The 25,866-nt window shown below is 39.0% G+C and overlaps 1 protein-coding gene across 1 annotated transcript in view; it reads right to left on the reverse strand.

Moving 5' to 3' along the window:
* Positions 1–25,866, reverse strand: part of ARMC3 (armadillo repeat containing 3) — a 926,167-nt gene that overhangs the window by 784,813 nt on the left and 115,488 nt on the right. Inside the window, exon 3 of the mRNA XM_044064561.1 lies at positions 22,687–22,804. Within this exon, the coding sequence (XP_043920496.1) occupies positions 22,687–22,804 (118 nt within the window). The remainder of the gene's footprint in view (positions 1–22,686; positions 22,805–25,866) is intronic.

Below are 25,866 nucleotides of genomic sequence, written 5' to 3' on the forward strand. Positions count from 1 at the left end.
ATATGTGAATGTCAAATTTTAGTTTATTGTCTATTTCCACTCCTAGCAATTTGGTGTGTTCAGTTGGGTATATAGTGGTGTTGTCTTTTGTTGTGATGTTAAAGTGAGAGCTGTTTTGAGTATGTTTGGTGGGTTGGAAGATGAGTAGTTTAGTTTTGTTTGGGTTGAGTATTAATTGGGCATCGGATAACCATGTTTCAACAGAGGAAAAGGCTTCCTGTGTGACTTTTTGTAGTTTGGGTAGGGACTGGGCTGAGCAGATGATGGTCGAGTCATCTGCGTATTGTATGAGTGTGCCATGTTTGGTGGCAGAGGCTAGATTATTGTTGTAAACAGAGAAGAGTAGGGGTCCAAGGATGGATCCTTGGGGAACCCCTATGGAGACAGGTAGTTGGGGAGATATGTCATTCTGCCATACAATGGATTGTTGGCGGTCAGACAGGTAACTCTGAATGGTTGGCAAATTTCATGTTGGTAAGTTTGTTTTTGAGACCTTGCCTAAAAAGGCATATGGGGGTGGCAAGAGCATTTGCCAGCAGCACAAAAGTCTAGTGGTTCCAGGTGCAAGCCCTTTCTGGCAAAGCAGTGAGGTTTATTAACCATCTTTAAAATAGACCAAGTAACGTACTGCTACCCTCTGTCGTTCTTCATCAAAAGTAAGCAGCAACCAATACCATAGGTCGTCAACCAGCGTTTTTATTAAAAATAGCAAAAGTGACAAAAGTAACTAAGCGCTTTCTCCCTTTTCATAAGGGCATCATCAGAGTTACTTTACTACAAATGTTTTAAGTTTAAATAACACAACGTAATAACACGTAATACACACACCCCTCCTTGACCAACCAATCAACACTATAAGATTACAAACAGCGTCAATGGTAAAATGCTTGATCAAATGTTTTTTTATATATATTTTTTATATAAGGGGAATATATATAACTATAACAATAATGTAACCAACAATTGTTAAAAACCACAATTATTAAAATCTACTTAAATTCTAATTAAGTAAACTATCATACTATAATAGTTTTTAAATATTTCTAACATAAAATATATATAATTTCAAAAATACAAATAATTCAAATAACCTGAGCTCTAAATTTTAACACACTGGCTAAAGATACATGTTCATTTATTCCTGGTGGTTTTGATGCATTGAGTCTAAGTTGCCACAAGCACTCTCTGACCTCAAGCAAAAGTTTGTCATCACCACCGTTTTCCTTGTATGGAATTCTATCAATAATGAAGAACAAAAATCTCTTAAAATCCCTACATGTCCTGCTATGCATATAGAGTGCGTTGGTAGTTTTTTTGTTCCTGATGTCCCTCACATGTTCCATTATTCTAAGTCTCAACTTCCTCGTGGTTTTACCCACATAAAAGGAAGTGCAACTTAAGCAACTGGCCACATAGACCACCATTTTGGTGTTGCAGTCTACAAGACCTGGACTCGGAATCGACCTGTTGAAATTGTGCACCGTCACATACGGGCTGTTGTTAATATATTTACAAGTGCTGCAAAACCCACATTTTTTCATCATGCATTGTTTGTAAGGATGATCTAAACCTGCACTCTCCATAATTTCTTTTAAGTTTCTGCCCCTACTAAAAGTAAATGATGGTAAAACACCCAATATAGTAGTGGTCTCCGTTGAAATTGTCCCTGCCCATATATCCTGGACAGTATGTATGATATTTGTACTGTCCTCATTGTATGGTAAAATCATTGAGTGACCAGCCTTGTTCACTTTATCCTGACTATTAGTGACTGGTAACCCTGCTATCAAGATGGGTTTATAGATAGTTTCTCTCTTCACTGTAACTTCCTCCCTGGTACTATTAAGAACATCTAGGGGGTATCCTCTCTCTTGTAGCATGTTAATCAACATAACCATTTCTTTCTCAAATAGGTTGTTGTCACTAATTAGTCTGGAAAGTCTCACCATCTGTCCCTTTACAATATTCTTTTTTTGGAAATAAGGGTGACAACTTTCAAAATGGAGAAAGGAATTTGAATATGTTTTTAGAAATATACTGGACTCTAATGTGTGACTAGTCATGTCCTTAATTAACAAAATATCAAGAAATTCACATCTCTCCCTTTGTATATTGTAAGTAAACCTTAAAAAAGTTGTACTTTTGTTTAGGGTGTCAACAAATTCCACAATGTCATCTTCACTACCCCTCCAGAAAATCAGTATATCATCTAAAAAGCGCACATATAATGCAATATCTTTTTGAAATCTGGAGGTATCAATAACTTCCCTTTCCCATTCTATTAGGACCAAATTCGCATACAATGGGGCACATTTGGCACCCATAGCCACACCTGTGGTTTGCTTGTAATAATCGCCCTCGAAATGGATATAGTTGTTATTAAGAACCATTTCTAAAAGGTCCACCAACAGGTGTTGTTTCACTGTATGAAGGGTAGAAAGTCGCCCCAAACTGTTTTGAAACATGCTCAAACCTATTTCATTAGGAATAACTGAAAATAAATTAATAATGTCAATAGTCAAAAAAATATATATTTTTCATCCCATACTGTATTCCTAATAATATCTAAACAGTGCCATGAGTCCTTAATAGTTTGGGGTACCTTTAAGCAAATTTCCTTACAATGATAATCAATAAAGGAAGCCAGAGTTTCTGTTTTAGACCTTTTAGCAGAGACAATAGGACGAAAGGGAGGGTTGACCATAGATTTGTGAATCTTTGGTATTCCAAATATGGAGGGAATAACAGGTGAATTAACAACAAGGTATTCATATTCAACCCTGTCTAATATTCCCTCCATAAACCACTCATAAATCTGCCAATCTAATCTAGTGTATGCCTTATAAACATCATGCTTGGATACTTTCAAGTATGTATTTGTATCACTTAGCAATTCCTGCATCCCACTAGTGTAGTCAATAGATGTCATAATGACTACCCCTCCCCCCTTGTCTGGCTTCATTACTCTATAATCATTTTTGGAAGTTAACTCCTTTAAACAAAACCTTTCCCCTTGTGTAAGGTTGTCCTTATAGGAAAGGTTAAACTTGAGATGTCTCCTCAAGAATGTTTCACAAATCTGTTCAAACAAATAAACATTTTGATTATATGGGGGAATAAATGTACTCTTCCTTTTAAGTTGTGGGATATAATTCACAACTTGTTCTCCCTGTTTTGCAAAATACATCTTCAAGTTAAGTTCTCTGGAGTAAAGTTTCAAGGACATCAAAATTTTTGCTGTATCATACTTAAATGTAGGGACAAACGAAAAACCTTTAAAGAACAGGCTAGTAAAGTCTTCATTGAGCACCAAATCACTGTAATTATACATACAAAAATTGTCCCGTCTAGTAACAATACACTGCAATTCAGTTTCATTATTCAAATTGTCTGTGGTCTGTCCAACGGTAACAAAATTGTTTTCAATACCAACATAATGTCCGGTGTCATTAAGCATGAAGTTAGTCGCTCCAACAGCTACAGAATTGCTAGTAACTTCATCATGGAAATTAACACTTGAATCGTTCTCAATAACCTCTATACAGTCACTATTGTTGGTAAAGTCAATATCACATTCATTAGACAAGTTCACCTCCTCACATACTGTCTGGTCTGTCCATAGGATTTGTCGGGTATTCTGCCCCTGCTGGAATAAGCTCCTCTGTCTGTGAACTGTCTCTCGCGAATTCTTTCTGAACGCCTCACAGGCTGTGGCTCTAAAAAAACCTCATCATGCTCATCACCTGTGACTATGTCAGTCTCTCCATTGTCGTCGTACATATTAACAGAATTGAGAACATACTGTCCAGCATGCACATTGGATCTCTCACAAAGCAGCTTGTACGATCTAAAATGTGTATATGCTCTTTTGGCTGCATAATCAGCCTTGTCTCTATTAAGTTTGTTTAATTTAACATCAAGGCCTTTGTTAACAAACTTTTCAGCCTCACTAATAATAGAGTCGTACTTTTGTTTATTAAATTCAAACATGAGATCTTTAGTAATGCTGGTATTTAATAACTCAAGCTCCTCTTTATATTTAACTAACTTAGCATTGTTATTACGTATGATAAGCTTCATGAGCTCAATACCTGCGTTATCGAAAACTTGAAGAAGTTCATCAAACATGTCCGTTCCTAGTTCGAAACCCATAGGAAGCCGGAAAACACGCAAACCCTTGGGCACTTGTTTTAATTCGATCGATCTCTCCAAAAATACATTGTCCATCTGTAGCGACTTGAACCGCCTTAGTGTCTTATCCAAATGAGTAAACTGTTCCTTCAAAGACCCAACTCCACTCGTCCGAGCTCTTACCGGAACCTCCTCGGTCACGGCAATCTTCGGAGGCTCAAACAATGATGAAAAACACAAATTGGAATGGTTTTGCTTAACCGTTTTGTTTCTCCGCTGAACCCCACCAGCCAAGGCGTTGTTGTTAACTCCGGTCTCACCATTGGCGCCTAAATTCAAAGCGCTTGTCGACGGAGGGGTATGCAAGGTAAACAGTTCAGCCATAGAGTCAGTAATAGTAACATCCAAGCTCTCGTTGGAACCTTCCGAGTTAACGTTACTCACTGTGACGCTATTTTTAGCCGTCAATGTTTTAATCAGCTCCTGAGTGATGGTAATGTATTGTAACATCAGCTGCTATTGTTTCTGCTAAAAGGTCCAAAACAGAAACTCTGGCTTCCTTTATTGATTATCATTGTAAGGAAATTTGCTTAAAGGTACCCCAAACTATTAAGGACTCATGGCACTGTTTAGATATTATTAGGAATACAGTATGGGATGAAAAATATATATTTTTTTGACTATTGACATTATTAATTTATTTTCAGTTATTCCTAATGAAATAGGTTTGAGCATGTTTCAAAACAGTTTGGGGCGACTTTCTACCCTTCATACAGTGAAACAACACCTGTTGGTGGACCTTTTAGAAATGGTTCTTAATAACAACTATATCCATTTCGAGGGCGATTATTACAAGCAAACCACAGGTGTGGCTATGGGTGCCAAATGTGCCCCATTGTATGCGAATTTGGTCCTAATAGAATGGGAAAGGGAAGTTATTGATACCTCCAGATTTCAAAAAGATATTGCATTATATGTGCGCTTTTTAGATGATATACTGATTTTCTGGAGGGGTAGTGAAGATGACATTGTGGAATTTGTTGACACCCTAAACAAAAGTACAACTTTTTTAAGGTTTACTTACAATATACAAAGGGAGAGATGTGAATTTCTTGATATTTTGTTAATTAAGGACATGACTAGTCACACATTAGAGTCCAGTATATTTCGTAAAAAAACATATTCAAATTCCTTTCTCCATTTTGAAAGTTGTCACCCTTATTTCCAAAAAAAGAATATTGTAAAGGGACAGATGGTGAGACTTTCCAGACTAATTAGTGACAACAACCTATTTGAGAAAGAAATGGTTATGTTGATTAACATGCTACAAGAGAGAGGATACCCCCTAGATGTTCTTAATAGTACCAGGGAGGAAGTTACAGTGAAGAGAGAAACTATCTATAAACCCATCTTGATAGCAGGGTTACCAGTCACTAATAGTCAGGATAAAGTGAACAAGGCTGGTCACTCAATGATTTTACCATACAATGAGGACAGTACAAATATCATACATACTGTCCAGGATATATGGGCAGGGACAATTTCAACGGAGACCACTACTATATTGGGTGTTTTACCATCATTTACTTTTAGTAGGGGCAGAAACTTAAAAGAAATTATGGAGAGTGCAGGTTTAGATCGTCCTTACAAACAATGCATGATGAAAAAATGTGGGTTTTGCAGCACTTGTAAATATATTAACAACAGCCCGTATGTGACGGTGCACAATTTCAACAGGTCGATTCCGAGTCCAGGTCTTGTAGACTGCAACACCAAAATGGTGGTCTATGTGGCCAGTTGCTTAAGTTGCACTTCCTTTTATGTGGGTAAAACCACGAGGAAGTTGAGACTTAGAATAATGGAACATGTGAGGGACATCAGGAACAAAAAAACTACCAACGCACTCTATATGCATAGCAGGACATGTAGGGATTTTAAGAGATTGTTGTTCTTCATTATTGATAGAATTCCATACAAGGAAAACGGTGGTGATGACAAACTTTTGCTTGAGGTCAGAGAGTGCTTGTGGCAACTTAGACTCAATGCATCAAAACCACCAGGAATAAATGAACATGTATCTTTAGCCAGTGTGTTAAAATTTAGAGCTCAGGTTATTTGAATTATTTGTATTTTTGAAATTATATATATTTTATGTTAGAAATATTTAAAACTATTATAGTATGATAGTTTACTTAATTAGAATTTAAGTAGATTTTAATAATTGTGGTTTTTAACAATTGTTGGTTACATTATTGTTATAGTTATATATATTCCCTTATATAAAAATATATATAAAAACATTTGATCAAGCATTTTACCATTGACGCTGTTTGTAATCTTATAGTGTTGATTGGTTGGTCAAGGAGGGGTGTGTGTATTACGTGTTATTACGTTGTGTTATTTAAACTTAAAACATTTGTAGTAAAGTAACTCTGATGATGCCCTTATGAAAAGGGAGAAAGCGCTTAGTTACTTTTGTCACTTTTGCTATTTTTAATAAAAACGCTGGTTGACGACCTATGGTATTGGTTGCTGCTTACTTTTGATGAAGAACGACAGAGGGTAGCAGTACGTTACTTGGTCTATTTCAAAGACTGTTGTGTGCCTGAAAAATTTTTTAGGTTTATTAACCATAACTCTCCAGGCTGACAGAAACTGGATCCTCTTTGAATGACACCAAAAACTAAGCCAATTATTGAAATCAATCATTTTTTGTTTATACTGTGGCATCATTCTAGGTGAGGGTAGTATGCTGCTCAAGACTAGGGACATACCTGCCTGGGACACATACTCAGACAGCTCAATCATGTCTCTCTTCATATAGTCCAGTGAGGTATGTCTCAGGTCTTTCACTCCAACATGAGCTATGAAAGAGTCATAATGGTACTTGTTACTGAGAAATCTGAGTGCATGTGTGATCTGACAAATCTTGGCACCGGACAGGCAGTTGACCGTGACTTTCTCCTTGTCCAACCTGGTGAGTGGGACATCCGTGTGTTTCACTGTAGAGTCTCCAATAACATGGGTTAAGGGCAAGGCAAAAAAGCAGCGGTAACAAAAAATTGCCATGGAATATCTCTCTTTGGATTTTTATCCTTGGGGAAAGTAATTTGCTCTTTATCATGACTCAGTTGTACTGTGGTTTGCTGCTATTTCATTGTGACTGGTATGTATTTTATCAGTGTAGGGTATATTTTCTACAATTGTAAGCATTCCATAATCTATGAATGTCTACACTGCTAAATGCTTTTATTGTAATCTATCCATGCCATACTTACTTTCTGCCACTTTTTACATCTTTCTTTTATGGCTTTGTTTAATAATAAGAAGTTATGTACCTACCATAACGTTCCATGTTAGTGGTCTTCTTCTCGCCTTCTTTCTTGCTGGTTGGTTGGGTTCGGAGCCGATCCTCGGCTCTGACTCGGCTATCTACTAAAGCTCGAGAGCTATTTACTGGCTCGAGGCCTCCCCATATCCCACAAAGCTTGGCGCTAGATACCCAGATCTCGTTTGGCAGAGCTAACACCATAGAAAAATTTCAAGGACACCTGTCCAAACTACAAGGTTTACCTACAGTACTAAAACAGAGGAGGACGTAACCCAGATAAGACTCAGCCAAAGGAAGAAGGCCTCAAAAAGGGACTCTTCTCAGTCTGTCCAGGCTAGGGGGATGGAGGGTGGGATGCAAGAAAGAAGGCGAGAAGAAGACAACTAACATGGAACGTTATGGTAGGTACATAACTTCTTAATGTTAAGTTGTCTATCTCGCCTTCATTCTTGCTGGTTGGGACAGCGTCCCTAGCACCTTAGTCCTGGGTGGCTCATCGGAACAGACTCTTGAGCACAGTGGAACCAAAATCAGCTCTAGTCCTAGAGGCCATATCCAACTTATAATGTGAAATGAAAGTATGAGGAGTGGCCCATGTGGCTGCAGCACAAATAGATTCCATTGGTAATCTTGCTTGAAAAGCTACCGAAGTAGCTAACGCTCTGGTGGAATGACCTTTAGGTTTAGTAGGGAGTTCTTTATGTCTCAGCTGATAAATCAAAGTAATAATAGAGGACAACCACCTGGATAAGGTTACTTTAGAAACTGGCAGGCCCTGCTTGCCCTCAGCATAGGACAGGAAGAGTTGATCTGATTTTCTTGTTTGTTTAGTCCTATCCAAATAAAAACGTAATTGCCTATGAACGTCCAGTTGGTGTAACTTTTGTTCAGCTTTGTTCGAATAGTTAGGAAAAAAGACAGGTAGATCGATAGCCTGATTCAGGTTTGTTTCGGAAGGTATCTTGGGCAGAAACAAAGGATTAGTCCTGAGTGAAACTCTATCCTTACGAAACACAAGGTAAGGAGGACGAATACAGAGGGCTTGAAGTTCCGAAACTCTCCTAGCTGAGGTGATGGCTACTAAAAAGAGTCTTCCGGGAGAGCAATTTTAAGGAACAGGAAGCTGAAGGTTCAAAAGGGGGGAGAAACAAGGAAGCTAATATCAAGTTTAAGTCCCACGGAGGTGGGGGATCTCTGACCGGGGGCCTAAGCAAAATAGTTCCTTTAAGAAAGGCCTTGCAAAGTTTGTGGGACATGATGCTGGTTTCTGACAGGCCAACGTGGAAATTTGCGATAGCAGCTAATTGGGCCCTAATGGTGGCAGATGAGGAACCAACTTGAAAGACTTCTGCTAAAATACCTAGAACGTGATGGACAGGGGCTGTAAAGGGGTCTATATTCCTAGCTTCTGCCCAGAAAGAGAAACATTTCCACTTACTAGCATAAGTCTTCCTGGTGGTAGATTTGTGCGAAGAAAGGATGATTTCATGCACCGGCTGGGAAATATGTGGAAGCCTGGCTAAGGTTGGAAGTGGAGCAACCAAGCTGTGAGGTTGAGAGACTGAAGGGATTGGTGCAGCTCGCCTGACTGATGGATCAAGAGGTCTAGCACTGGGTCCAGATTCCAGGGCTGCTCCAGCAGGTGACGATGCAGGAATGGGAACCAAATTTGTCGAGGTCAGTAAGGGAAAATGAGGATAATCCTGGATCCCAATGTGGTCGCCTTCTGAATTAGTTTGGGAATTAGGGGAAAAGGTGGGAATGCATACAGAAGACCCCGGGGCCAATCGTGAAGTAGAGCGTCTCTGGGGGAGTGGCCAGGGAGAGGAGAGAGAGTGAAGAAATCGTCACACTTGCTGTTGAGAGCAGTTGCAAAAAGGTTGCAGCAAGGCTGACCCCATCTGCGGAAAATTTTGTCCGCTACTGACTGACTGAGAGACCACTCGTGAGGCATGAGAATAGCTCTGCTTAGCCTGTCTGCTATGACATTGGACTTCCTGGGGGTGTGCGTTGCTATCAGAAACCGTTGAGAGGAGATTGCCCACTGCCAGAGTCTGAGTGCTTCTCGACATAAGGGATATGACTTGGTTCCGCCCTGCTTGTTGATGTACCACACTACAGACATATTGTCTATTTGAATTGCAATAGTCCCGATGGGCAGAGAGTCCTGAAGAGCTTGCAATGCTAAAAGCACTGCTCTCATCTCCAAGACGTTTATGTGCAGGTGGTACTCTAGAGGTTGCCAAGTGCCCTGGACAGTCCTGCCCTGAAAGTGCCCCCCCACCCGATCAGGGAGGCATCCGTGGTCACCGTGGCAACAGGAGAAGGAAGAACAAATGGTCTGCCCTGGAGTACTAGAGGGGAGACCATCCACCAAGCCAGGTGGTCTTTGCATGATTGAGTGATTATTATCTTGTGGGACATCGGAAGTTGTTGAAAGGACCATTGGGCAAAAAGCATCCACTGAAGAATCCGTATGTGAAAACGAGCCAGGGGAACTAGTATGATTGCTGCTGCCATGAGACCCAATGTTTTTAGTACAAATCTGGCCTGAATCCTCTTGCACTGTAGTAAGACCTGCACATGTCGGCGAATGTCTGACACTCTGTCTAGAGGAAGTTTTGCGGACAGATCTTTTGTATTTAATCTTGCGCCTATAAAGGTTATAGACTGACAAGGCAACAATGCAGACTTTTTGAAATTTATTGAGATACCTAGCACGGATCAAGTTTGGATGGTATAATCCCTGGCTCGCAGTAGCTGATGCCTGGTGGAAGCAGTAAGGAGCCAGTCTAGATATGGAAACACCTAGAATCCTCGCCGTCTCAGGTGAGCCGTAGCCACTGCCATGCACTTGGTGAACACCCTGGGGGCTGTGGTGAGACCAAAGGGCAGGGCTCTGAATTGATAGTGGCTGGCTCCCAGCCAGAAGCGGAGAAACCTTCTGGAGCGCCTGTCCATTTTGATATGGTAGTACGCATCCTGAAGGTCTATGGAGCACATCCAGTTGTCCTGACCCAAAAAAGGTAGAATGGACTGAAGCATGACCATCCGGAACTTCGTTCTTTGAACAGATTTGTTTAACCTGCTGAGATCGAAAATGGGTCTCCAGTCCCCTGTCTTTTATGGTACCAAAAAGAACTTGGAGTAAATTCCGGATCCTTGCTGGTCTGCTGGGACTGGCTGGATGGCCCTTTTTTCTAGTAGTTTTGAAATTTCTAGCACTGCTTGTTTCCTTAGACTGGGTGGAACATCTGGAAGGGACTTGGTTGTTTGTACAGGGGTGTGGACAAAGAGGATTTTGTAACCCTCGGATATGATGGACTGTACCCATTTGTCTTGTGTGAGGAAATGCCAGGCTTCTGGGTACAGTGACAATCTTCCTCCGACTGCCTCCAAAGGTGGACAGTCGGGCAGCCCCTTAGGGGTGCTGAAAGAGTTTGTCAGAGAAAGATTCTCTGCTACCCTGATTTTGCGGACCCCCTCTGTCCCTCGGGTGGCGTCTATTATTGTTCCCTCCTCTGCCCCTGGAGGGAAACTCGCCAGGCACGACTCCCTGGGGTTTCCAAAACCACATTTTCCCACTCTTCTGACCTTTAGGGTATGGTCTAGAGGGAGTAGAAAAACGGACTCCCATGGCAGAGAGAGTCTTGCCTTCCTGCTCACACCTGGTAAGGGTATCCTTCACCTGTGGTCCAAACAGAGCCGAACCATTGAAGGGGGTATTGGTGAAGGACGCCTTAAAGGGGTCAGCAAAGTTACATAACCGCATCCAGGCATGTCTTCTCAAAGCCACACCTGTACCTGCGGCCCTACTCGCCCCATCGGCTGCATAAGAAATGAGCCGCATGGAGGAGTTGACGATAGAGTTAAGGGTCGCCAGCTGGGAGTTAATCTTATCCTGAGCCCCCACAGCTGATGGATCCTGAAGGGTATCAACCAGTTCCTTGAGAAGATCCATTTGAAGGCGGGTGAATTGGCACAGATAATTCAGCGACCGCATGGAAAAGGTCGCTGAGGAAAACAACCGCTTCCCGTACCTGTCCATTGTCCTAGACTCTTTATTAGATGGATGGACAGGCACCAAAGGGTCAGCCAACTCCTTCTTCGTGGCTGCTGCCACCACCAGGGCATCAACGGGGACACCTTTTGTCAAAAATTGTTTGTTGGGTGGGGCTGTAATGAACTTAGTGGGCCTGCAGGGAGTTGGTTCCACTGTGTCCGGGGCTGACCACGCCCTTCGAGCCACTACTTCCATGAGCGGGTCAAAGGGTGGAGACACCCAGGAGGTGGAAGGGCAATAACCAAATGCGTCCAGGTATACCGACTCATCCTCAGAAGGGTTAAGGGCAGTCCAGTTTCCCCTCTGCTTAAGGATCTCTAGGATGTCTGAAAAGGAGACATACTCAGAGGGGGATCTTGGGGACCCTTCCAAATCCTCCAAGTCGGTATCAGACGTGACTGACTCGGGGGAGTCGACATGTTTCCTCTTACATTTTCTCTTCTGAGGGGGCTCCACTGAATGATCAGGGGAGGCCTTAAAAGAGGAAGATATGCCCAATGGGGCGACCTGGAGCATCTGTTCTCCACACTTGGGGTCAGGAGGGTGGACAGAGACAGATGCAGGCACCATGGGGGGAGGAGACGAAGGGGCCGATTGAGGAGCCGACTTAGGAGTCAGCACGCTCCTCATGACCTCGAAGGCGCCCCTATCAGGCAGAGCAGAGGGTCCCCGCTCCGAAGAGACGTGAACCCCTCCTGGCACTGAGAGGGACGGCTCCAAGGCCGATGTCGGGGCTGAGCTCACTTGCGCCGAAGCCCCAAGAGGGAGAACGGGGTCAGACAAGGGTCCGCTGCCAACTGAGAACCAAGAATTGTACTGGATAGTACTAACTTCAACGATAATCTGAATGAACGATACCCAAACTGCCCAAGATGTTAAAAACAGGTTTATTCCAAACGCATAAAAACAGTGAACACTCCAAAATAGCAGCACCAAAATCACCAGGGTCCGATGCCACTCACCCCCTCGGAGCCAACGAGGGAGTCCCGGCACCCAGATCCCTCCAAGGAAGGAACCAATGAAGAGATCGGAGCCGATGAAGGAGCCGAAAGGTGTGTTATCGGCTCTGACATTTCCAAGATTCGAGCCCCAACCAGCTCCGGCTCCGAACACAAAGGGGGAGTCGGAGGAGGAACTGCTGAAGACACTGGGACAGCCACAGTCTGTTGAGAAGGGCTGGTTAACATTTTGGCCAGGGCCTGCGATTTAAGGAGTCTACTGACCACCCTCTCCAAGTCATGATCAGATAACCTGGAGGACCGAGAGGAGTGGGACTTATGGCTTCGTTCAGACTGAAGCAACGGTGACCTCGGAGCTGAACGAACCAATTCTAGGTAAGGGGACCTAGAACGTTTTCGACCCAACAATGGTTCCGACACTAAAGTCGAAGCTGATTGAGGTCTAGAGATGTCAGCTCCAGCCGGAACCGAAAAGGAGGAGGCAGATGCTTCGCCCGGCGACGGCTCCGAACTGGGAGCCGATGGCTTGGTGGGCTTTAAGGATTTCCCCGACTGAGGCTTCGCCGGGGATCCCTCTGGCTTAAATAAGCCTCTCAAAATAAGCTTGTTCCTATGCTCCTGCAGGACTCTCGGGCTGATGGAGTGACAGACCGAGCAGGAGTCCTGCAGGTGTAGGGAACCCAAGCAATGCACACAAGAAGTGTGACCGTCTGTGAGAGACATCTTCTGACAGCACAAGTCACACTTCTTGAAGCCTGAGACTTTAGTATCCTTGGACATACTGGCCAGGTGATACTAAAGAGAGAAAAATTAAACTAGTGCTTAAAAAGGCACACAGAAACACTCACACACCCGCACCAGTTAAGCTAACAATAATAACTACAAAAAACTATCACACCACACTTAATAACAACAACTATCCTTAATAATATATATATATAAAAAGTACAAGGCTAAACACTACTCCTATAGGTACAAAAAGGGTGGGGTTAGCCACTAATAGAGAAGAAACAAGGGGGGGGTAGAAACTCTCTAACAGAAAATGAGTTTCCTTAGTGGAATAAACTAGGGGATACACAGTCTAACTATACTACAAGGGTAAAACTAACTATATCTAAGAAAAATACAAGGTAAATATTAGCTAATAATAGAAAAAAAGGATTAATACGACCTGAGCCAGTAAAAGCGCAACCTCGTAGCTGAAGCGGCAAATGAGATCTGGGTATCTAGCGCCAAGCATTGTGGGATATGGGGAGGCCTCGAGCCAGTAAATAGCTCTCGAGCTTTAGTAGATAGCCGAGTCGGAGCCGAGGATCGGCTCCGAACCCAACCAACCAGCAAGAATGAAGGCGAGATAGACAACTTAACATAAGATGATCCTTTGTTCCATATGATTTTCTTTTACTACCTCTCTATTCTGTCACCAAGACTGAATTTTTATTCTGATCAAATACAAACTTAGCATTAATTCCAGTACATAATTTGTATGCTGATGAAAGGAAAGCTATTGGTCTATAGCTTTTAAGGTGCCATGCAGGTTCACTTTTAAGGAAGAGTATATTTTTTCTTCTTGTTAATCAGGTTGATGCGCATTCAGGATGTGTATGTAAATCTTTTCTATTCAGGGCTAAATCATTATGCAAAGGTTTTAATAACCTTAGCAAGACGTTGGGTACTGTATGTTGATCTGGGAATTTCCATTTAGGAGCCTTTCTTAATTTTGTCTCACTTTCTCTGGCAATTACATCATCCCATTTCATATCTATATCACCATTTCTTACTACTTCTTTTAATCTTTCTAGACATTCAACATCTTTGTTATGTTCAACAGGGTCTTCATAAATACGTCTCCAAAATGCGGTGATTTTGTTTTCTTTTTTAGATGGTGTTACTATCGCTTTTGTTTTCTTTTTTAGATGGTGTTACTATCGCTTTTGTTTTCTTTTTTAGATGGTGTTACTATCGCTTTTGTTTTCTTTTTTAGATGGTGTTACTATCGCTTTTGTTTTCTTTTTCAACTGTCTGTAACACTTTTCATATCATAAATACATTTCTTGCTTTGCACTTTTACTTTACATTTTTCTGTATACCTTCTGTGGTTTTTGGTAAATATTTTAGCTTTTTATTGGAAATGACATTAAGATAGACCATGCTTGCTTTGATATTTTCTGTTGTTTTATTACATCTTTCTTACAGTTTTGTTTGATTATCTATTCCCTTTTCTATATTGTTTTAGTAGTGATGTTTCTTGCTTTAATTGCTTAATATTTCCCCTACTCAATGTTTCCATGATGGCATTCTGTTTGTTCCCTTCCTTATCTTTGATGCTCTGCAATTTTGTGCTAGCACTATCTAACATTAGCTGACCTGCACAGATGTATATTCTATTTATTCATGTTACATTCCATGAACTTCTAGTCCCAATGACCGTGTTTCTCTCTTTTGCTGTTTTTTCCAACAGTTTGGGTCTTACCACTTTCTATATGCTCTGCATGTGTAAATCAAGCTTCTACTGTTATAACGGTTTACTGTCCTGTTGATTGAGTGCCTACTCTTTGCTCACTGTTTTCTGTTCTTTTCCTTGCTGTGGAAACATAACTGGACTTTCAACCAATCATCCAGTGGTGCATCTTGTCCAAAAGAGTCCGACCCTGTCTGCTGCACCATTCTATGGGGATTTATTGACTCAGCATGTGTGATATTGTCTGTAAAACTCTACACACTAAACCTTCCACTTCTCAGTTACTCTATCACTTCAATTCCTATGCATTTCTTTTCAGCACCACTAAACCTTTTGCTTCTTAATACCTTTTACTTTTGGGTTCTTATTCATTTCTTTATAGAATTTACAATGGCCAGATGTCTTTACCTGTCTATATTTTCAAATATCTTAGTAGATGCGGTAATCATACTTGTTAGTACAGATTTCTTTTCTACATAAATATGGCACCATATCAGAGCTCTTTTTCTTAAATCTATGCTTTTTTTTATAAATTCGGACAGCCTCTGTTTTTGTTCTTTTTTCTTGCAGCACTTCCTTAGCTGTGCTTTCTTCCAGATGGCCTAATGTTTCTTTATCTAGAGCCATTGTTATGCAATGACCTGCTCTATAAAGACTTCATATTTTATCTATGGTTTTAAACAGTTTTTGCCTCACAGTGTAATCTTACCAACAGTATCTGAAATTTGTCCAAAATTACTGTGGGCATTAACCCAAAATATTTTCCAGTCAAGGTTAATGACATCTCCACGGTACCAACATTCCTTTCACTCTCGTAACAGTAATGCCCATTCATGCACACCAATAACACAATTGCTACAAACTCTTAAAATAAGCTAAACATTAAATATTTGCATGGTAGCCATAGTTTGAACAGTAAGTATCCAAAAGTCAAAAGGCAACAGATGAGTTTACACTAGTTCAATATGTGTACCTTTAAGCTAATAAATAAACCACCATTCATAAACATATAAAGCAGAATAATACAATTATTTTGATTGAAATACATAATCCTATTAGCATACTTTGTAAATTTAAATATATAAACAAGTTTTGACTTGCATAAAATATCAAATCAATGGATTTAAACAAGACAGATGAAATAAAATGAATTTTAAAAGCTTATCTGCTCTTATTATTACAGGTCTGTAAAAGATCTACCGATTTCTAACTGCATCTGACTTAGAAGTCCAAACAGCAGTTGCGCAATCTCACAGGAAATGGATTCCTCTTTCAGTGCTATTTCAGTAATGCAGGTCCCTTGTGCACAATGTGCACAATTCAGAAGCAAGGCAGTTACTAAAATCATAAACATCTTTCTCTCTCTCTCTCTCTCTGTATGTAAAAAAGTTCCAGGCAGAACTTTTTGTTTTTCCTTCAGTTTCAATGAAAACTTTCCTGACTTTAGAATTACATACCTGTGGGAGGTCCAAATAAAGTACTGCATTCTTTTGACATACATAGCATTTCAAGCAACACTAAGCTTAAGCACTGCAAGTGTGTGCACACTTAAGGAGCCACTATCATTACTAACAGTTATGCAGCAGTTTCACTAAAAGCAGTTGGATAGTCTGTGTTGTTGTTGTTGTCTTTCGGCTTTTCCCGGTTAGGGGTCACCACAGCGGAACTCCGGTCCGCTAATGATTGGCAGTAGATTTTCACGAACGCCGAGGTGCCAGCTCGATGTTCAACCTTCAACGAAGACTCGCCCCATTTACGCATGTCTTTCGAACTCCCACTCAACCACGGGGAGGACATGCAGACTCCACACAGAAGGCACTCCCACACTCCAGCTGAGAATCGAACGAGAGAACCTCTTGCTGTGAGGCAACAATGCTACCGCTGCATGACCACGGATCACTTTTCTTATTTAAAAGGCTCCACAGCTTACTCAAAGCAACAACCAAGCTTTTATTTACACACACTTTTTTTATTACAACAAACATTTGCCTCACTTTAATAGAACCTTTCATATGCTTACTGAACAGCTGTAAATTTCATTCAGCCTGTGACACTTCTCCCCTGAAAACAATTAAATTTATTTTATCATGACCCAATTCTCTACAATATTCATTTCAGTGGAAGCTTGGTTTATAATTATCTGAAGAAGCACTCCTCTATATTTTAAGAGCAGTAAAGAAGAAAAGAAGGATATGTGATTCTCAGTGTAAACTGGGAAATTAAATAATGTTTCAACCTTCTAAGTTATATTTGAAAAATATAAATAATGTATTTAGTACTTGTGATTAGTGCCCTGATCAATGAAATAAATGTAACCCCCCCAATTAAAATGAACCAATTAGAAAGTAGTCAAAATGGGGTGAAATTTAAAAGTTTTTTTTCCAGATTTTTTTTTTGCAAAAGACTTAATGAAATCAATCAGTGGAGGAAGGCAGCCAACAACAAACATATTTATGCCTTTACACAGAAGATATCAACAGATGACAGTAAATTAGTGGTCCATATGGACATGTGAGTAAATGTTTGTTTCTGTGAGGATTCTGCTTTATACTGATAAAGCAGTCTGTCTAGTACTACCCATTGATATAGTAATCTGTAGGAAAGACCTAAACTGCCTGCCATTTCTTCCCATTAATACTATTACTATAGCCATCATGTATAACATTTTAGCTACCACTGGCATGGAGTCCTGTTATCTGATTTGTATCATAACAATGCTGATGTCAGTGAGCGGCACTGTAGTCAAATGACAGTCTTGACAGTTTCTCTGTAGCTGTTCCTCCTGATTTTGTGGAAGCAGCACTTGCTTCTGTCCACTGGAACCATAATGTTACTCTCAGCAAACTACCTACCTTAATAATTTTTTTTTGTTGAGCCACACTGCTCCACAAAACATATCACAGTCACTTGGATAAGCAGCTAGAATCACCAACAACAACCATTCAAATCCCACATAACACTACATCATAGTAACTAGTGGTATATCTCAATGGCATATGCCAATATACAAGTTCACTATACAAATTATTAATGCACCAAATTTCTCAATCCATGATGCCATAAACACAGACACTGAGAAACACCTGGCACTGGACCCAGAACAGACTGGCTTTATTATGCTCCTTAACCTCATTAACTACTTTTTTTACACCTTTATTGAATTATCACTTAAGACGTAGATGAACATACATTTATGTACAAGAAAACAAAGCATGCTAACATGTTCACATTTATACATTTATCATCAATCCAACATTACATAAATTGATCAAGTCTAGCCTTCCCATAAACCTTACTCCTCCTCCAAAACATTATTCTATATGAATTATTCCCACAATTTCCATTTTTTCTATGTACTTTGCTCCTACCCTTTTCTAAAGATCCCACTTACAGATCTTTTATCTGTGTTATAATATGCACTTCTTCAAATACTGTTGGATTACACTGTGATTTCCATTTTCTAGTAGCTGCTTTTTAGGCAGCCACAAGAATTGCACTTAACAAGGTCTTACTATGTCTAGTTGCTGTATTCCAGCTCAAAAAAAAAACATTTCCTTTGTTACATCCATTTGTACTAAGTAATTGTTTGGATCAACTAATAGCCAAGTGCATTTCCTATAGCTCCAAAGAAGTCTTACTTACCCTCTCTTCATCTCTCATGAGATCTATTACTGAAGATAATGCCCACTTTGGTATGTACCTGTCTAACCGCATCACTCAAACTGACAGAGCTGAAAAATACTAAAATATATCACTGGCCTCAAGACCCTTAGTTATTCTAACAGAGTGGCAGCCCTCTCCTGATGCTCAGTCTTTTATAGACTCCTCCATGGCAATCTGTGGCTAGCCTTTCATGCCATGATAGACCCTACCCTCCTTTTCTTCCAGTACCTTCACAGAATGAATAATTGCACAAATACCCATGTAAAGAGCATGAATCTTCATCAGTATATTGCTAAGACATAGTGGTATGACAAATTCATATCCTAACACACTCCTTGCCTCCAGAACTAACATCTGTCACATGTGATCAAATATTGGATGGGAAGTGGCAAATTCTCCCCGGATCTATCTTGTGTTGCTCTGCTGGAAGCAGGAGTAAACTTCTGAATGTTTTATTGGCTAGGCTCAAAACCACCTAAACAGTAGATACCTACTATCAACATACAAACCTATGAACATAATCACTGTACTGTACTGTATATTACTTTATTCATTAAATGCTAACAAGTTCCTGACTGAAAATGGATCTTTATGGCCCACTATAGCTTCCTAAATAAGCAAATAAATAAAATGGTACAAGTAACAACAGACAAACTGCAATATTTTTAAAGGAAAACTCCAACTTCTCCTACAGTTTAACTCACCCTTAAGTTGCCTTTCTCTCTACATTATAGTTCCATCACTGTCAAGGTACCAGAAACCTTCTTGTACTTTATAACATTTTCATTTCCTTGCCTTGGAATCAAACGAAGGAATGTCCACCCACTTTTTTAAGCTTAATTTCTCACATGCTTTACAAAGGAATTTGTCTCCAGCTGCATGACATGCCATAGAGAAATTTGTAGTTTACCCTCTTTAATACTGCTGACAACCATAGACGGGTAGATAGCTCTGCTGGTTTCAGGAACTCAGCAGCTGTCATAAAAATGCCAGACAGCTGAAAAACTATTTTCCTTTGCCTTTATTGCAGAGAGGAAAATAAACAGTATCAGTGTACCTAGTTAATAGGGTCATGCCCCTATTTCTCTTTCTGAAAAGCATTCCTGACTTGGGCAGTTCTGTCCTATGTGTGTATGTGGGGGGGGGGGTCATGAAAAATAGTAAATGTGCTGGGATTTTACAAGAAAAAAATAGCTTTAAACTTTTCTCTAAATGTCACAGAAATGTTTGATACTACATTTAAGTTATCTTAATATCATATATAGCAGTTTCTTTGCAAAAAGATGGAAATAAATAATTATATGTCATTTGCTTATGGCATGGCTTGTCCTGCATAATCTCAGTTTTCAGTAAGATTGTCCCAATCTGAGAATCTAAAAAGATAACCCTAATAGCTGACTACATAGTTATATAGTGATATTGTTATGAGTGGTATTTCCCATAACTGCAACAGTTTATTTTATGTTGTGTTAGACTTACAGAATTAATAATGTCATGCTAAAGACTGTGGCTTTGATGAAGTAGTCAGTCTTCTGCAATATAAACTAAGGGGTAGCAATGCAATAGAAGTGCGAAAATGTAATGTATAAAGGCATTTGTGCCTTAGCTTAAAAAACAATCCTCGTAACACAAATTCAAGAACATATAGTTGCCCTTTTTTTCTTTTGTGATTTTAAAATACTTTTGTGCAAAAATAGCAAGTACATTGGCACATTTCCCCAATATCCAAGATAAAAAAATATTCCTACTGCTGCTGTCTCTAGTGAGTAGAAGAACAAGTCATACGAAGTGATAACAGGTCTTAGATTATAGTGTTAACTTTGACACCTCAGGAAAAGTATAAGAAAGGGTCTGTCAGTACTTACAACACAGAAGTACAAAATGACAATCCTTACAAAATCCTGGAATTTAGCTACTTTCTTTGGCTAGAGTTATAAAATTGCTCTGAATGGCTTTTAACAGGGTTTGAGAGAAATGTATATGATGGTCATTCAGAAATAAAATGCAAACTCTCCTGCTACAGAAGGTGTCTAAGATACCTGTGACTCACGATGTTATCATTGTATCTTAAAGGACCAGGAAAACATCATCACTTTCTTATGTCCCGAATGGTTAATATAAAGGGGCTTAAAATGGATCCTGGGAAGCATATGGCACTAAAATAAGATCACATTAATATATCAGGTCCCGTGTTGACCAATCCATCCATCATTCTGTGGAAAAACATTAAAGTTTTATAAGAAACATCTATAGTTATTTTAATGCATTAAATAGGTCAGAAAACAAAGATGAAAAAAAAAAACAGTTCCAATGTGCAGTTTTCCCTTAATGGTAGTTCTCAAATACAACAAAACACAAACACAGACCACTGTGTGCAACAGCAGATGGAAAAAGTGCTGTCTTTACTATTAAATGAATTAATCTTTTACCAAGTGCAGCAAGGTTCCCAAAAAAATTCTCAAATGATTTTGGCATTTTTAACTACAGCATCCCATATGTAGACAAGTAATGGATATATTTAAAATTCAAACAGACTCAGTAACATACCTCCTACAACAAACTGGACAAGAAATGGCAATTTGTCTGAAGTAAAAACAGCGACTGTTTAAAGCTAATTGTGGAGAAAAAATGTTAAATGATGCAAGCAGGGAATTCTTAAATGGAGTTTAGAGTACCAATACTAATTCTAATCTTGGTTTTCATTCATGTGTTCAATTATATCACGTGTGCTTAAAGTATGATGCCCATTTCTTTCTTTAGGATAACAGTTAACATTAAAAACAGGATAAGAGACACTGAAGAGAATTTACACAGTGTACTGAAGAGGACTTTAAATTTTACTTCAGTGCAATAACATGAAAACAGATACATGAGAAAAATGTTGTTAAAGTACAAAATGAAAGACTGTTAGTACTGGAAGCTACCAAAAATGGAACTGTACTGATTAGGAGTTCTTTAATGTAACACACCCTTAGAAAAAAAGGGTTCCAAACCAAAAACATAATGGATGCACATCAATAGTATGGAGGTGATCTTAACAAAAACAACTGGGATACTACATACATTGCCATGGTACAAGACAACAAAATTACTCTGTGATGACAGCATAGTGCAGGAAAAAAAAAGGTTGAGATCTGATGTGAACACGGACCGTAAATGCCACATGTCAAGATTCCCCATTAGGTCAGACTGCAGAGTGAATTGAATATGAAAGACAAGAAAGGAACAGTAGGTTATTTTCCACACCTAGACTTCTATGTATCCTTATACAAGCAATGCATTAATCAAATAAGAAAGGTAAGACTGGAAAGCTATTATATATTTAATTCAATAATTTTCACAAATACTAAAATGAATACATTTTTGAAAGTAATCACTTATCTTTATAGTCCTACTCAGGAAGAGGTGAAAATGGACCATACTATTTCTATCTTCGACACAAATAAACCCTTATGTTACAAATTCAGTACAATATACAAAAGCAGTGCAAGTACTGAAAAGGGCAGAAAAGAAACCAATATGTGCCGGGAGAAGAACTACACAGCAGGAATTATACATATTCAAACCAGCATACTACAATGCTTGCAACTATAAATTAAATTATGACATTTTGTTTCAAGAAATACCATGCAGATGAGAAACATCATATGGGAGCATATGCTACACTACTGGCAGTACTGTCATTTGTGAAAAATCACGTATACTCAGTCAATGGAAGAAAAAAATGGTCTAAATTTTTGTCAGTTTCATCACGTGATTCTACACATTGGCCACCCCCTGCACCCCAACATGTCCACACACACACACACACACACACATACATATATATATATATATATATATATATATATATATATATACACACACACACACACACACACACCCCGAGGTCATAAAACCTCGGGGATAAAGGAATTACCCATGAGGTTACATAACTTCAGACTGTATATTTAACAAAGGCACCATTGGCCAGTTGGGATCTCAGCAAGTTGTTGTCACTGAGTTAAGGGTCAGTGAATGTGCTGTCATTAAGTGTTATGCTCCCACAAAACAGTGAATAAAAGTAAAAAGATAATACCTTTATCAGCAAATTTATATAAGGCTTCACAAGCTTTGGCTAAAATGTCATCCTCTGGAGAATTAAGCATGAGAACCACAGTTGCAGCTTTCTTACTTTCAACAGGCAGTGGATCAAACTAAAAAAGAGAGCGATAACAGAAATAAAGGCAAAGAGTAATTACAGGTTCGCTCCACAATGACTTATTTTTATTTTTCAAACAAAAGACCTTGCATCTATATCTCTGAATCTCTGACTGTCACATTTTTTCAGCTTATCCGATCATAGACATACTCTTTCCAGACTTGCTTTCTTCTCACCAGTTCCACTAACATTTAACACCTCTAGATGGGAGAATCTGCGGGACCAATCACACACTATTAAACATATCTGGTATCTGTTGTGATAACAAGAAAGCAGTAACAATGATAAACATGTTGAGGATACAGATACACCATAGTTCAACCGCTTTGCTAGTCCAGTAGCTAGAACAAATGAAACTGCATACTGAAAAACATGAGTTCAGGTACTAACCAAGATACTCACTAACTTTTCTCTCTCCCTCTAGCTCTAATAAAAATATGGTGCATGTTGTATTCAGTGGAATATGAATGCAAATCTACGTGGTTGGTTGTACATTAATAAAATAAGAATACAACAAGGTACTCTGCAAGAATTAACTACACTAGCACTACAATTGACAGTGCAATCCAATTTGTATTTTTGAGTATCCTGATACTGAATTTCTTAACATCTTTCTCTATCTGTCTGGCTATTTTTTCCATTGACTTTCCCTTCGATTAATGTACTCAGGTATGGGGTATACATCAACATATCTGGCAAATCGTACAGAAGGAACAGTATTTGACTGTTTTCTGGCCTACTTCATGGGGCTCAGATGCAAAAATGCCTAAGCATTTGTATATAATTGCAACCACAGCTAAAAATTATGACCTTCCAACACCACCAAACATTCTGTATCTGTCCAGTGTTAAATCACAGGAAAGAATCCAGTTCAGAAAGTATATTCCTTATTTCATTAAATGGTCTGCAATCCACCAGTCCACTCTTGAGTTCAAATTGCTGTTAAAGTGATCAACAGCACAAATCACAAATCATAAACCAGTATATAAATATAATAATTTATAATGATTGTCTACTATTATTTTGATAATGGTCCATGTCTATTCATTGCAGTACTGCATGCACCATGAAATATTAACTTCTCCAAGCCTCTTGGGTTTCTAATACCATGATGGGAATGAACCCTATTCCTAAGTCTAGGTATGATTAAAATTCATGAAATTTCTATTGTTTCAATCTTTGATGTTAGCCAAAAGTGTTATGCCCAGCACCCATAATGTGCCCAGATTTGACTCCTTCTGCAATTAATATGGATTTACATGTATCAGTAGCATATCTAAATACAACTCTAATTCTTTTTTATGAGACCTATTTTTCTTACTACTTTTGGAACTGTCTGAATATCTTTCTTCCACATTGCTCTCATTTCTGCTTTCAAATCCTGTTATTTTATGACTTTGTATCTCTCTGTACGTAAGATTACATAATATACTGTAATCACCGAGTGTAGCATTTTCACTGATCAGTTCTACATTTGTCTTCTCTTCATGGACTATTTTATTTGGTTTTCTTGCATCTATTTTCAGAACTGTTAGTAAGGGATGATCCCATGTGATATAAACTTCATCATTCTGTATAATGCCTTCTGGCTCATGTTTCCAATGCTTCTCAGCTACTTTAATATTGTAGTGTTTGCACAATCCCCAATGCAACAGTATTGCCACATTATTATGCCTTTCAGTATACAGCACTCTGTCATTACTGTATCACAAAGATGTGCGACTATTTCCAGTTCTGTTTACAGAACCTCCATTTGTCTATTTCTCCCACATGTTCAATGGACTCTGTAAACTAATGTGTATGTAGTCAAATATCCAGGGCCACCAAGATTAACCTTTCATCTTCTGGTTTAAATTCACCTCTCCTTAACCATTCCTGTGTCAAATCCTGATCAACATAAGGTTGTTCCAGGAGTGTTCTATACTTGGCACTATATTTATGGCTTTTCCATATTTCTTTCCTTTTCATCTGATCCTCATCCTTATATTTTTTCTTTGGTTTTTAGCACATTCAATTATTGTCTGATTTTTTGCCTACTTCTGGTTTGATTTTCATTCCTGCTTGATGCCTAAATACTTCTTATAAACTAAGCAAAGAGGTAATCTTAGACTTCTTCTCCTCATGTTTTAAAACTTTCCCTATATTTGGATCTGACAAGGTTAGCAGATATGTATGTAGTCTCTCAATCATAGATCCATACAATATAGTCAGTTTCATGGAGGACCCTACCTCCTTCACAGTGATGGCATATGCTGATTTTATATATCATTTTATAAGTGTGAAGCATTTTTCTTGTTTTTCTGTCTAACTGATCCAATACCTTTTGGGAGGAGTCAATCACACCAAAACTGTAAGCTAAAACAAGAACAGTAAATTTGTTTATAGCTTGGACTTTATTCCTAGATATCAGGACTGTTTTCAATATTAATTTTAGTCTTCTGAAGTATTCCTTACTGAGTTTTAGTCACCTTTGTTTATATTTTATTGCCAAGTCCTTATTCAGCTCCCAAACATTTATACACTCCTTCCTGCTCAAGTTCCTTTATATCATATTCCTGATATTTTCTTGGTACTTGCAACTTTCCTGCTTTAAATGTTGCTTTTGCACATTTATCAAGACCAAATGTCAATCTTAAATCATCTGAGAAAGTTTTGACAATTTGCATTTGTGCTTTCAACCCCTCATCTGATGAACTATACAGTTTTAAGTCATCCACCAAATGTAGATGAGAAATCTTTAAGCAAGTTTGTTTTCTACGAACCAAATTAGAACCAAGACCTAATCTGCTAAGTAAATAGTGTAATGGGTTAAGGGCAAGACAAAACAACAGCGGTGACAAAGAATCACCCTGGAATATCCCCCTTTTAATTTTTAACCCTGGGATAATAATTTGCCCTTTGTCTTAATTACTGTAATGTAATTGATCAATCTAGGATGCATCCGTAAGCACTCTTTTAACATGAATGTAGGATGCCATCAAATGCTTTCTTGCAATCTATCCAGGCCATATTTGGATTGTTCCCCTTTTCATAATTCTCCATTATGACTTTATTTAA

Source organism: Protopterus annectens, chromosome 3.part0, assembly GCF_019279795.1.
Source record: "Protopterus annectens isolate FY-2018-M chromosome 3.part0, PAN1.0, whole genome shotgun sequence".
NCBI lineage: Eukaryota > Metazoa > Chordata > Ceratodontiformes > Protopteridae > Protopterus > Protopterus annectens.